Source organism: Bombyx mori, chromosome 11 (assembly GCF_030269925.1).
Source record: "Bombyx mori chromosome 11, ASM3026992v2".
In the NCBI taxonomy this organism is placed as follows: domain Eukaryota; kingdom Metazoa; phylum Arthropoda; class Insecta; order Lepidoptera; family Bombycidae; genus Bombyx; species Bombyx mori.
This window is the reverse complement of record NC_085117.1, coordinates 16,855,482-16,869,309: the sequence shown is the minus strand read 5'-3', so window position 1 is coordinate 16,869,309 and position 13,828 is coordinate 16,855,482. Positions and strand designations below refer to the sequence as shown.

Sequence of the window (13,828 nt, the reverse complement as noted above, 5' to 3'; positions counted from 1 at the left end):
GATATACGTAAACAGCGCGTGTTTACGTTTTTATCTTGTTTGCTAAGTTTATTGGAGTAACCTGGTTTCGGTTGCCTAACCTTTGTTCGGGGCTGAACCCTTTCCACGCATGTTATTTTGTGTCAAATAAAAAGTATTAGGTAGAACGTTCGAGTAAAGTTTGCATCACGTTTCGTATTTTCTAGAATATTCTTTTGAGTTATACCTGACGAGAAATTTTTAAAAGACTTTCTATAAAAGAGACTCTTTCCAATAGGATTGTGTGTTGATGTTGAACAAATCTTTCAGTGATCGCCTTCTTGGTGGAGCGGTTTATGATCAAAACTGGCTCGGCGTTATAGGTCGAACTCATTATCTTTGGTAAATACGTGTGGTATTCACCGTTTAGCTGTGTTTTTTTCTTGTCTCGTATATGAATGGTTTACTGGTGGTAGGCCCTTTGTGAGTCCGCACGGATAGGTACCACCACCCTGCCTATTTCTGCCGTGAAGCAGTAATGCGTTTCGGCTTGAAGGGTGGGGCAGCCGTTGTAACTATACTGAGACCTTAGAACTTATATCTCAGGGTGGGTGGCGCAAAAAAAAAAAAAAAGGGTGGGTGGCGCATTTACGTTGTGGATGTCTATGGGCTCCAGTAACCACTTAATACCGGATGGGCTGTGAGCTCGTCCACCAATCTAAGCAATAAATTAAAAAAAAAAGAGTGGAACGTTAGTTTTAATTAATTTATTTAATAAGAACAAATAAAATATATATGTATTGTTGATAAAATTTAACTTGTTACGTTTCCAGAAGGCGTTTGGCGCGGCGTGAACGGCGGGCCGCGCCATGGGTAACAAGTGTTGCAGCCGCCGACATGACGCCGAGAGACCTCCTGGTAAGAGATAAATTATAAAAAGAAAGAATGAAAGACAGAAAGAAAGAAAGAAAGAAAGAAAGAAAGAAAGAAAGAAATCATTTATTCTCCAAGCATAGTGAAAATAAGTTATTACATAAGTTGAAAGCAGCCTGTATGCTTTGTCATTATTTGGCATGCGAATTTTAGTGCAGTGCAAGATATTATAATATTATATCTTGCACTATTAAGCTTGCAGTATTACAAAAAATATTGCACTTGCAATATTATAAAAAAATAATTGAGCATTATTGATTATATTTATTAGAAAACTCCCAATCATTGGTTTTCCTTTTTCTCATTGTACCGAGATTACTTTCCTGTAGTCAACGGGGGCCTAGGCATGCTTAATTCATATACTTACTTAGCAAAATAGTTTTCAATTTGCATAAATTTTAATTTGTTCTTGAAATTATTGCCTTGTTCTAACATAATTTCACTCTCTCGGTAGACACATAAAGAATAAGTTCGCCTTCTTGTCTCGAATACAGAAATAACAGCATTTACATATTTTACAATAAAATAATATTTGGATTCTTTTACGGCGATATTACCATCCGCCGAACGTGTCCGCGAACTTCGAATAAAAATTATATAAAATTAATTTTGTATTGTTTTTTTGTTTTTTTTTTGTTACATCGTTTCCGTCAGCCTATTCAGAAATCCGGGAAGGCTGTTAAGAACCGTAATACATTCCTGAAATGTTTCGACTCTAATGATAGCTTTGGAGCGTATTCGGCAACGTGTCATAGCCCACTTCCTAGAAAAGAACAATGGCTCAGAATTTTGTTCACACGACGTTGAACATACGAATTCGCGTGCAATTAGCATTCGTCGGCTATATGTTTACTCATATTCTTAATATTTAAGGTTACCTCCCATTGTTTAGACGATAATTTGAATTGTAATATTTATAATTGGCGTAAATTAGACGAATTGTTTTTGTTAGACTCAAATTGTGTTATTGTTCGATTTTCTTAAGGAACTTATTATGAATAGTGTCTTAATTTAGACGCGTAGAAAAAGGATTTTTTTGTCTATCTTTTTTTTTTATTGCTTAGATGGGTGGACGAGCTCACAGCCCACCTGATGTTAAGTGGTTACTGGAGCCCATAGACATCTACAATGTAAATGCGCCACCCACCTTGAGATATAAGTTCTAACGTCTCAGTATAGTTACAACGGCTGCCCCACCCTTCAAACCGAAACGCATTACTGCTTCACGGCAGAAATAGGCGGGGTGGTGGTACCTACCAGTGCGGACTCACAAGAGGTCCTACCACCAGTATCTATTCTTGTAACTTCGAGGGGCTATTCTAGATTCGCCAAGCTTGTAGGTGAGCTCACGGGACTCAAACCTGACGACGTTGCTAACACGAACCCTAGCAAGAGCCGTGCTTCACAGAATCTACCACCGGATCGGAAACGCGACCCACTGAGAAGATCCGGCGAGAAACTCAGTGGGCTGTTTTAAGTTCGAAATCGTCCAATGAATTCGAGTGGTATAATTATTGCTTGAGGTAAAAATAGACTTATGTCAGACAAACTGTGGGAAAACCATATTGTTTAAAATTTTCCAAGACAACAACTTTAGACAGATTATAATTACTGTTTTGTTACATTAGAGATTACTAGCTGTACTCGTCCGCTTCGCTGGGCATTTAACATTATTTCTCACCCCCACAAAGATGCTCATCATTAACGCCCCCGCAACTGGTGTAAGGAGTCCAACACTCATATAAATATTAGCCTATACATTAAGTACATGTATTTTCTACATAGATACCAAGTTTCAAGTCAATCGGATGCATGGTTCAGTAGTTATAACGGAACATCCGTAAAAACACTGTAGATTTATAAATTAGTATAGATAAAATACTTTTAAAAAAAGCTACGTCAATAACGAATTATTAAATAATATTAAAAAACAACTTTATCCCTTTTTTTTCGATTTCAGTGTACCCTCACAAGAATGAGCCCGGTTTCACAACGTGCCCCGTGTCTTTTGACACCCGGTACACTGGCGAGCCAAACACCAGGCAGCCGTCGCGACCTCCTGTTGACGTCGTAAGAACGACAACAAAATGCAAGTACCATTTTATCTATATTCTTGAAAAACGATTGAAAGCTCAGCGATCAAAGGTAACTTCATCTATACTAATATATTATATTAATTTTTATTTTTATATAATACTAGCTGACCCGGCAGACTTCGTAGTGCCTCAATCGATAAATAAAAGACCTAAACTTTTATATAGAATAAACTTAAAACAAACAAAAGGAATCCGTCCGACGGGGGACACGTCAAAGGGAAAACAAAATTGTTATTTTTATTTAATTCCGAGAATTTTCATATTTTTATACCTTTTAAACCTTCTCTGGACTTCCACAAATAATTCAAGACCAAAATTAGCCAAATCGGTCAAGCCGTTTTCATGTTATGTCGTGACAACGGAAAACGGGTTTCATTTTTATATATATATAGCTTATAAAGCTGAAGAGTTTGTTTGTTTTGTTTGTTTGGACGCGCTAATCTCAGGAACTACTGGTCCGATTTGAAAAATTCTTTCAGTGTTAGATAGCCCATTTATTGAAGAAGGCTATAGGCTATATAACATCACGCTAAGATAAGAGCACCAATAAAGAATGTTTCAAAATCGGGTTTTTTTACGTTTCGAGAGCTTCCACTGCTGCGCCGCGGAAATGGTTAAAGTTTCGCTAAAATAATGGATGTCAGAATTATTCCCCTTTAAAAGATCTAAAAAAAAGTCCACGACAGCATAATAATATGTCTATATCAGCCACAAGCCAACGCTTCGGCCGATGAACAACATCTAATTAGCACCTATTACGTCACTTGTAAGTAAATCGTAATTAATCGATTGTTGTGGATATTGTTTTCAGGCATATCAAACGGCGGTCGTCGAGTCGTAAAAGCCCTATGCGAGTATACGGCTCGAGCGGACTCCGACATCTCGTTTCACAAGGGCGACCGCATGGAAGTCCTCAACAGCTCGGAGCCGGATTGGTGGATGGTGTTCCATCTGACCACGAGGAGGGAAGGCCTGGTTCCAGTCAATTACGTCGCCGAAGAGAGTTCAGTGGAATGTGAAGAGTGAGTGTCGAAACCGTTTTAACTTGATTTGGTGTAAAACTTTGTTTCACTCTTCTAGTCTTCAGCTTTTTATCTTCGTATTAAGACCATAAACAATATTCAATATGTTTGTGTTTAAATATAGAGTTCACTTAAAACCTTATTATATCGAGCAAAATTAAATATTTTTAATTTTTTTTTTATCAAGACGGACTCATTTTAAATTTTTGAAACTAAAATAACAAGTAACTGCCGCTAAGCTTTTTAATTTTAAGATTTAAGAAAAAAAACTTTTCTCATTATTTTTCGTTGGCAGGCCCTTGTATTTTGAACATAGTTTATGTTTCATTTTGGTGTATATAATTTATAAAAGGAATGCGCATTTCGATTTTTTCTTAATATAAAATGCTTTACTTCTACTAACTTCTATACTAAGCGGTGGCGGTTCGGACCACCAAGGCCTATCATTAACGGCGCCCCTTCTTAAAGGCAGTCATGTTGCAGCTGGTTCTTTCCTCACGTGTCGAGGAAGGAGGCCGACAAACTCCTCCTAGCCGAGAGCAACCCCCGCGGTACGTTCTTGGTCCGACCGGCGGAGCACAACCCTCACGGCTTCAGCTTAAGCGTCAAAGATTGGGAAGACGGAAGGGGCTACCACGTGAAACATTATAAAATAAAGCCGCTCGACAAAGGCGGTTTTTATATCGCCACAAACCAAACCTTCCCGAGCTTACCCGCTCTCGTCATGTCGTATACGAGTAAGTATGTTTTCTTTGTTACATTAAGAACTAGCTGATCTGACAGACTTCGTAGTGCCTCAATCGATAAATAAAAGATCAAATTTTTTGTATAAAATAAACTTAAACAAAAGGAATTCGTCCGACGGGGGACACGTCAAAGGAAAAACAAAATTGTTATTTTTATTTAATTCCGAGCATTTTCATATTTATCTACCTTTTAAACCTTCTATGGACTTCCACAATTAATTCAAGACGAAAATTAGTCAAATCGGTCCAGCCGTTCTCGATTTTTATCGAGACTAACGAACAGCAATTCATTTATATATATATAGATTAAAAATAATTATCAATTGAAGAGGCGCGGAGGGTTCGCGTTGTTTCCCGTGCGCTATGACATGTCCTTTTTTAAACGAGGCTTGCAGTATTCATCAGTGACCTGACTCTGCTTCTGTATGTTAACCACTACCATTGGGTGGGCCGTATAATCGTCAGACTATAAGAGCAATAAAAAAAACATTTTTATATGAATACGGTGGCGCCCATCATAATGGAATATTTAAACGTCTTCAACGTTCGGAAATGAATAAAAATAACAACTTTGTTTTTCCTTTGATGTGTCCTTCGTCGGACGGATTGTTTTTGTTTGTTTTAAGTTTATTTTATACAAAAATTTAGGTCTTTTATTTATCGATTGAGGCACTACGAAGTTTGCCGGGTCAGCTAGTCATATATACCTAGTCAGGTCATAAATTCTGTCACATGTTTAATGTAAAATAATTGAAACAAGTTTATTTATTATGTAACCATTCATATACCAAAATGAACTTAACAAAATATAGATTCTTATGACACTAAAGCTTATTCAAAATGACCTCCGTGATTTTGAATACAGGCCTTCAATCTGCGCGGCCAGTCGTCTATCGCAGCACGAACGAGGTCCATGTCAATATCGGCGGCTGCCTTAATCAAGGATGTCTTGAGTGACTCCAAATTGGGATGAGGCTTTGAGCACGCCTTTTCCTTCAAGTGTTGCCATATCTTGTAATCTAACGGATTCAAATCTGGACTGGAGGAGGGCCAGTCTTCGTGCCGGATGAAGTAGATTTCACGCGCCGCCAGCCAGTCATGTGTGCTCTTCGCTCTATGAGCTGGCGCCGAATCTTGTTGGAATACCCAGTGCCTGTTATTGAACATGGTATGAGAAACAGGTTCCACAAGGTTCGTCAGGACTGTATTTTGATACACAACTGCATTCGTTTTTACACCTTTCTCACAAAAATGTACCTCTGTTAAGCCCCAATAAGAAACTCCCAACCATACCATGAGCGAGGATGGAAAATGACCTCGTTGGACACGCGGAATACGGTTGCTCGCTTCTTCACTACTGTGTGCGTACACCTTATCATTTTGTTTGTTGTAGCTCTCTTCTACGGTAAAAATTTTTTCATCCGAAAAAAGAATTTCCCGATATTTTTTTCCCGCGTACCGCTTCAACAAAGCGCGGCATCTCTTCAGTCTCAGGTCCATTAGACGAGCATTCAAACGATGTCCTGTTTTTCTTCGATATGCCCGAAGCCCTAAGTATTCATTTAACACCCTTTTCACCGTGGTTCTGTTTAACCCCATCTGAAGGGCCAACAGTTTCTGCTTACGTTTGGGATTCTTTGAATTCGCGCCTTCACAGCTTTTATCACTGCTGGAGTCCTAACAGACCGAGGGCGACCACTTCTTGACCTGTCATCTACACTAGAGTCTTCATTGTATCGTTTGATGGTACGATAAACGAATATTTTGTTTATATTCAAATTTTTCAGTATGTTAAAAATTTGAATTGGCGCGTAACCGCAACGATGCAACGCAATAACTGCAACACGGTCTTCTTTAAGCGTCCACTCCATATTTAAAAATGAGTAAAATTCTAAAAGTATACATTTTTATTTTCATGAACAATTCGAAATTCGAATTCAATAAACTTTTTTGTGACCAGCATTCTAAAAGAAAAGTTTTTACTGTGTGACAATACTTATGACCTGACTAGTTATTTTTATTTGTTTTAACTGATTATGTTTAAATGTATTACATATGTACACACATTGACTTGTTTCTGAAATAAATCATTTTCATTCATTCATTACTGTGATTTTAATAGCCTCGATCGAATTCAATTCATTGACGTAGACCGCGTTATCTAAATAAAAGATGCTAATTGTTTCCAGAAAATGCATTAGGGCTGTGTCACGTCCTGGCCCGGCCTTGTCCGAAGCCCGAGCCGCAGATCTGGGACCTCGGGCCCGAACTGCGGGACAAGTGGGAGATACCCAGGATGGAAATACAACTCATTAGGAAGCTCGGTCAAGGAAACTTCGGCGAAGTCTATTACGGGAAATGGAGGAATAATATTGAGGTAACACGGGTTAATGTTTAATAGATTAATTATAGGAAAAGTTTCAATGCTACGATTAGAAGACTTGGGTCTGAATGTTGTTTAGAACTTGTGTCATATGCGCGAGCATTCTTGAAATCATATATTCGCCTTTTACCAACCGTTACCTTAGGCACCCAGTTTTTCAAAGAGAAGTGTTCGCAAGTGTACTTACTATACGAGAGCGATCCCTTGCTGTTCGCCATTATACTATGTGCCAACTCACACTAAAATGGTGGCAAGGCCTGATTAAATCGACATCTCTTTGATTTGTTCATTTCACTTAACTTGATTCGTGATTCACGAAATTTAGAATTTACTATTCTTGTGGAAAGAGCTCACCGCTGCTCATCTTCCTATTCGTACACTCTTGACAGAGTGGTCGTGGTCTTGCGTCAATCGGATCCTGCGATACCGATGCTCTCGCGATGCGACGCCATGTGGCACGGTGTTTCGCAGAGTGAGAGCAATCGTTTATGTTGGAGTGAGTCACAGATTTTATGTCCTCATGGATGGATTGGAGAGCAATGGAGTCCACATTACGAGTTATGTGCCCGAAGAACTTGAGGATTCGTATATGGACTGTTGACGATAGTCTCTCCTTGATGTTGAGCTCTTTCAGGATAGAAATGTTGGTACGGTAGAATTGCTCATAGAAATCGGCAAAGATATAAAGAAAAAAGTCTACCTAAGTTTCAAACTGCAATATATGTCAAGTTTTTTTTATGTTGCAGGTCGCCGTGAAGACTCTTCGCGAGGGCACAATGTCGACTCAGGCCTTCCTGCAAGAGGCGGCGATCATGAAGAAGTTCCGGCACAACAAGCTGGTCGCCCTGTACGCCGTCTGCTCGCAGCAGGAGCCGGTCTACATCGTCCAGGAGTACATGAGCCGCGGCTCCTTACTGGAGTTCTTGAGGAACGGCGAAGGGAAGTTCCTCCAGTTCGAGGACCTAGTTTACATAGCGGCCCAGGTCGCCTCCGGTATGGAGTATCTCGAATCGAAAATGCTGATTCACAGAGACCTGGCCGCTCGGAACGTGCTCATCGGGGAGAACAATACCGCCAAAATATGCGACTTCGGTCTCGCCAGGGTCATAGAAGACAACGAATACTGCCCCAAGCAAGGCTCTAGGTTCCCAGTCAAATGGACAGCCCCCGAAGCTATAATATACGGGAAGTTCTCCATCAAAAGCGACGTCTGGTCGTACGGCATTCTCTTAATGGAGCTTTTCACATACGGGAAGATTCCGTACCCGGGATTGCACGGCAAGGACGTCATCGACAAAATCGAGATCGGCTACCGGATGCCGAAGCCGATAGACGTGTACCTGCCGGACGCCATATACGGGCTGATGCTGCAGTGCTGGGACGCGGTGCCTGAGAAGCGGCCCACCTTCGAGTTCCTCAATCATTACTTCGAATCGTTTACGGTGACCAGCGAGATGCCGTACAAGGAGGTACACGATTGATGCTGTGATATAGTGACGTATAGGACGTTCGTTCTCTGACATTACGAGGGTAGGTGTGTATCGATTTAAATACGCGTTAGTACGATCAATATCGATACGCGAATCGATTAAGCGAATGCTTCTTACAATGATTTTAATAGCGGTGGTAGGACGTGACGTGACGAGCTATAGTATAACGGTTACTAAAATGCGATTGAGACTGGCCTCACTTCTCAAAGTGGTTGGCGGCGTTCACACTGCAATCTCGGTAAGCCGTCATGTACCCACATCGACGCCTAAAACGATAATTTAGTTCATTGATGTTCGTTGTTGTAATAAATAATGCTGCTGTTTTATAAATCGATTGAATAGTGTTGCGATTCGCACTCGACGCATCATCGACTCGAGAGACGTTTAGTAATTTTTATACTCTGATGCAATATTTATATAACAATACAGGTATGTGTGAGCTTGGCCGGTGGCTTTCACTCCCATTAATGGGTTCGTTGAGAAATTTGATAAGATATTTAGCCTAAGCCGAATCGACTCGCATCGTTTTGTACCAAAACACGTTCGTATAATAATATATTATAATTTCTTTCCCTGAAAAAAAAATATAAAACTGTAAATTGACGTGGAATATAATTACGTTATTTTACAAAAACGGGTCTAAACGAACATTAAACTTCTCAAGCACATCCCTATTAAAAACACCATTTTGAAATTTTTATAAATCTTAAAAACTATCGACATCACCATGAGATTTTTATTAACCCTTAAATTCACTTTTATTTATTTATTGTTAATTATTTTTATGTTGTAAAATATTTGTAGATTTAGATTAGAGAATTGATGTTTGAAAATTCAAAAAAAAAAAGTATATCAAAATCAAAATGAAAATGATTTACGTCACAGTGAATTTAAGGGTGTTGTGCTGGTTTGCAAATTCTAATTACCCCTATAAATATCAGACGAAAAAACATGCATACAATGACTACATTCTACATTATAAGTATTTATATAGTATGTCGGTCACTATGTTATTTATGTAGCTTTAGCACCAGTAAGATATTAATTTGCGTCACTATACAATTCGAATTTCAAGAAACAAAATACGAAATCATATTCTAAAGATATATTTGTGATATTCTTCGCGTAAGTTCCGACCCCCGTACAGATCTCAAGACGACGATCGAAGCTCCAACTTGACTCGACTTAAAACATTTAATTTAGTATACACCCGAAATATATCTTGTGTTTGACATTTATAAACAAAAACACTATTTTGACTATATATATATTATATTTATAAAATACAAAATGAAATCAAGAAACATTTCAATAAACAAAAAACTCGTGTCCTTGTCGTTGCTCCTTTTTTCTGGCGTTTATATAAATATAAATCGGATTTATTTACAATTTCATTGGCTCATTATTTTTGCGGGGAAACCTAATTAATTTTCTGAAATAAAAACAGCCAAAGTTTCTCGTCAGCTTCAGCTATAAGCCAGCGAATCATATTAAAATCGTTTAGAGGTTCGATAAAAAATATATTATATTTTATTGTTTTATAATAAGCCTTCGTAAAAAGTTTACATTTAATGTTTATTTTTTGGTTTATTTGTACAGTTAATATATACAGACGCCGTCTGCTGTTTTACGCAGTCCTAGTGTGTCCAAATTTATTTGATTTACTATGAATTTTTCTCTTATAAATGTTGAATAAAATTTCAGGTTACATATGTGTGTACTAAATTAAACCTTTTTTTTACTCACTAAATATTCATTTTACACGATTCAATGATCGTAATCGATTGCGTCCAATTTTATATTTATTTACCGACTGAATCCAACCCTTTAAATGGCTCCATGTGTTTAAAAATAGTACGACTTAGAAAGGCACAAATGTAAACAAATAGAAAAAAACATAGAACTGCAATGATCACGCGAAATCTCAATTTTTTTAATTCGCATTTTTTTCTTTTTTAATCAGAGAAACCCTTTTACTATCTAAAGTTACGACGGATGAGATTACTAAGTTCAATTAACTTATATTTTCCTAACGAAATTAGATTTTTGTTTTTGACGCATTTACTTCGTCACAGTTTTTGCGACCGTAGTGTAAAGTTAAATAGTTATTTAACTATCCACACAATTATAACGTAAAATGAAAAATAAAAGATTATTAGTATGAGTATTTTTTCAGATGTTAGCAAAATCAATAATGCCAATTCCAAGTATTCAAATGTACCGTCGAAGATGCTCACTTTTGTTTTAATTTAACAACAAAGGAGTCCCAATAACACGTAAAAGACAAATAAATATAGCTTTAGGACTATATACCAAAGAATTATTTGTACATTAAGAACGAAAATAGCTGTAGATTTAAAAAAAAAAACGAAACTTATTTAATTTCTAACCTATATAGCCCTTAATTGTTTCTATACTGACCAACCAGGCCACGTTGTGACCAAGTCGTAATACATACAATTAATTAGATATTGTTTCGTCACAGTTTCATGTTAAAATGCTTTAAGTGATCTTGTATAAAAAAAAAAACAACGTAAAAAAACGAAAGAAAAATAGTGTCTTAAACATTCCAATAATTATTCAGAGACGTTGGACACTTTTGTAAGAAGTACCGTTTAGATATTAAGATTTTGTACATACAATGAAATAAATGTCATTTATATTAAAAAAATAAAAACTTTTTTATTTTATCACTATAGCGTGTTGGAGATATGGTATTGCTCTTTTGATTTTAAGATGTAATTTTGCGTTGTGGCAACATTGTTATTCGTTTTACACAACACTATAAAAACTGGACATATTTAATATTCGGAAATTCCTTTCTAGTATCAATATGAGGAAAAGAAGTGATCATATTTCAGGTCCTTTATAGAATAACATGAGCAAGATATCTAGTAATAAAAAATAATAATTGTTTATTGACTTTCACATATTTACATTATTACAGATCAATAAATAAAAGTAAAAATAATGTAATACTACCTAGGGTACTATTATATTTTATTATAATGTTTTCCTTTCAAAGTTACATTTTAATTCAATTATATTCGACTGTGAAATGGAAACTTGTATAAACATTTATAAATTAAAAACCATCAGCCTGTATAGCTCCGTACATATTTTGTTCATACAACGTCGAACATATATTTTGATTTATATATTTTTTTAATTGCTTAGATGGTTGGACGAGCTTACAGCCCACCTAGTGTTAAGTGGTTACCGGAGCCCATAGTCTCAGTATAGCTACAACGGTTGCCCCACCCTTCAAACCAAAACATACCACTGCTTCACAGCAGAAATAGTCAGGGTGGTAGTAACTACCCGTGCGGACTCACAAAATGTGTACCATCAGTGTAATAAATAATAATTGATTGATGCACAAGGAATACATTTGGTAATGATGGAAAATTGGGCTGGAATGTTTTACTTTTTTATCTAAAAAAATCTACATGATTTTAGAAACTTAAGAAGAAATGCAGTTTCTATTAGTTAGGGTAGTGTAGCTCTTTAAAACTATAGGATGTTCACTAATGGTGGCATACATTAGTCCATTTAATTGCAATACTAGGTACCCACTAGTTATTGTTATGGTTGTGGCTTCGATGAAAAATCACACAGCACGACAAGTGAGATGTGTTCTACAGGCAGTATGACAAGATGAGAGATTAACTTAGCAGCTATGGACTACCCAGAACTATTTTGTACAACAAGACCACGGGTAAGTCGGGAGTGTGCTTTATTTGTCAAATGTCAATTTTGTCAAACAGCAATAAATTATCTTAATTAAATTCAATGTCCTCAAGGCACTGCCCAATGGCCAAAGAACAGCTACATCACAGATTCCAAGAACTTATATTGACAGTAGACCAGGGCAAAAATGTTACCATGCGTATCTTGCTCAGGTCAGCTTGGAGAATTCGAAATAATAGCTCAAAATGTTACATACTCGCCAGCTTTTTTTTTATTGCTTAGATGAGTGGATGAGCTCACAGCCCACCTGGTGGTAAGTGGATACTGGAGCCCATAGACATCTACGACGTAAACGCCACCACCCGCCTTGAGATATGAGTTCTAAGGTCTCAGTATAGTTACAATGCCTGCCCCACCCTTCAAACCGAAATGCATCGCTGCTTCACGGCAGAAATAGGCGGGGTGGTGGTACCTACCCGCGCGGACTCACAAGAGGTCTTATCACCAGTAAAAAGGGAGGGAAAACTATCTGGATTCCGAAGAAAATGTCTATTGGCAAGGCGGGCCTCAATAGCGTAATGAAGAACCCTACAAGAGCATTCTCTTTGCTTCCGCCACTCGTCACGTGGAGCACCACACGCGTCGGGAACAACGTCGTCGCTTAGTGAGAGTTTTTTAACGTTCTCGACAGCGAAACGTTTGTGGCGGGTAGCCATCATACAACGCAAGATATTTGACAGATGCCTGAATCTCGCTTACGACATTTTCAAGATAAGCTCGCTTATATACAAGTTCCGAACAACAACATTCGGACCGTCGGTCTATCGAGAAAATATCACCCGCTCAGTGGAAGATCTTCCCTTTGTCGTTTAAGCCTCCCAAACGTTAACTAAAATTTGTATGGAGTTGGAACGTTTGCCGCTAAGGGCGCTGTTCCAACTGCATACAAATTTAATGTTACATAACGTATTTTATGCTGTATACAATTTAATTAACTTTTACGCTATCGAGAACGTTAAAAAACTCGCAGTAAGCATACAGACTTCCGTGCGACTTATTTAGAAGAGAAAGAAGAATCCGATGCTACCGTCGTTTGACCGCGCAAAACTAATGACAGATGTGTCAATTCCAATTGTGCCCATTAGAACATTTTAAATCGGTAAATTAATGAACGTTACCAAAACAGTCAGTTTCTTTTCCTAAACTAACAATCTCAGATGAAGTCTCAAATCCAATACATTAAAAGGAATTGTAAGTCGTGTGGTATCAGTGGTTAAGATCGAATATCGAATACTACCAATACAAAAATATAACTAGTTTCTTATTGGGGCTTAACAGAGGTACATTTTTGTGAGAAAGGTGTAAAAACGAATGCAGTTGTGTATCAAAATACAGTCCTGACGAACCTTGTGGAACCTGTTTCTCATACCATATTCAATAACAGGCACTGGGTATTCCAACAAGATTCGGCGCCAGCTCATAGAGCGAAGAGCACACAAGACTGGCTGGC

At 37.7% G+C, this 13,828-nt stretch overlaps 1 protein-coding gene across 2 annotated transcripts in view; it reads left to right on the top strand.

Moving 5' to 3' along the window:
• LOC101739984 (tyrosine-protein kinase Src64B) overlaps window positions 1-11,305 on the top strand; it is a 100,741-nt gene extending 89,436 nt beyond the window's left edge. For both annotated transcript variants that reach the window (XM_038014057.2, XM_004932855.4), the window contains 6 exons: window positions 792-876; window positions 2,852-2,980; window positions 3,799-4,009; window positions 4,493-4,746; window positions 6,945-7,132; window positions 7,885-11,305. In XM_038014057.2, the coding sequence (XP_037869985.1) occupies window positions 828-876; window positions 2,852-2,980; window positions 3,799-4,009; window positions 4,493-4,746; window positions 6,945-7,132; window positions 7,885-8,619 (1,566 nt within the window). In that variant the 5' untranslated portion in view covers window positions 792-827 and the 3' untranslated portion in view covers window positions 8,620-11,305. The remainder of the gene's footprint in view (window positions 1-791; window positions 877-2,851; window positions 2,981-3,798; window positions 4,010-4,492; window positions 4,747-6,944; window positions 7,133-7,884) is intronic.
• The last annotated feature ends 2,523 nt before the right edge of the window (window positions 11,306-13,828 follow it).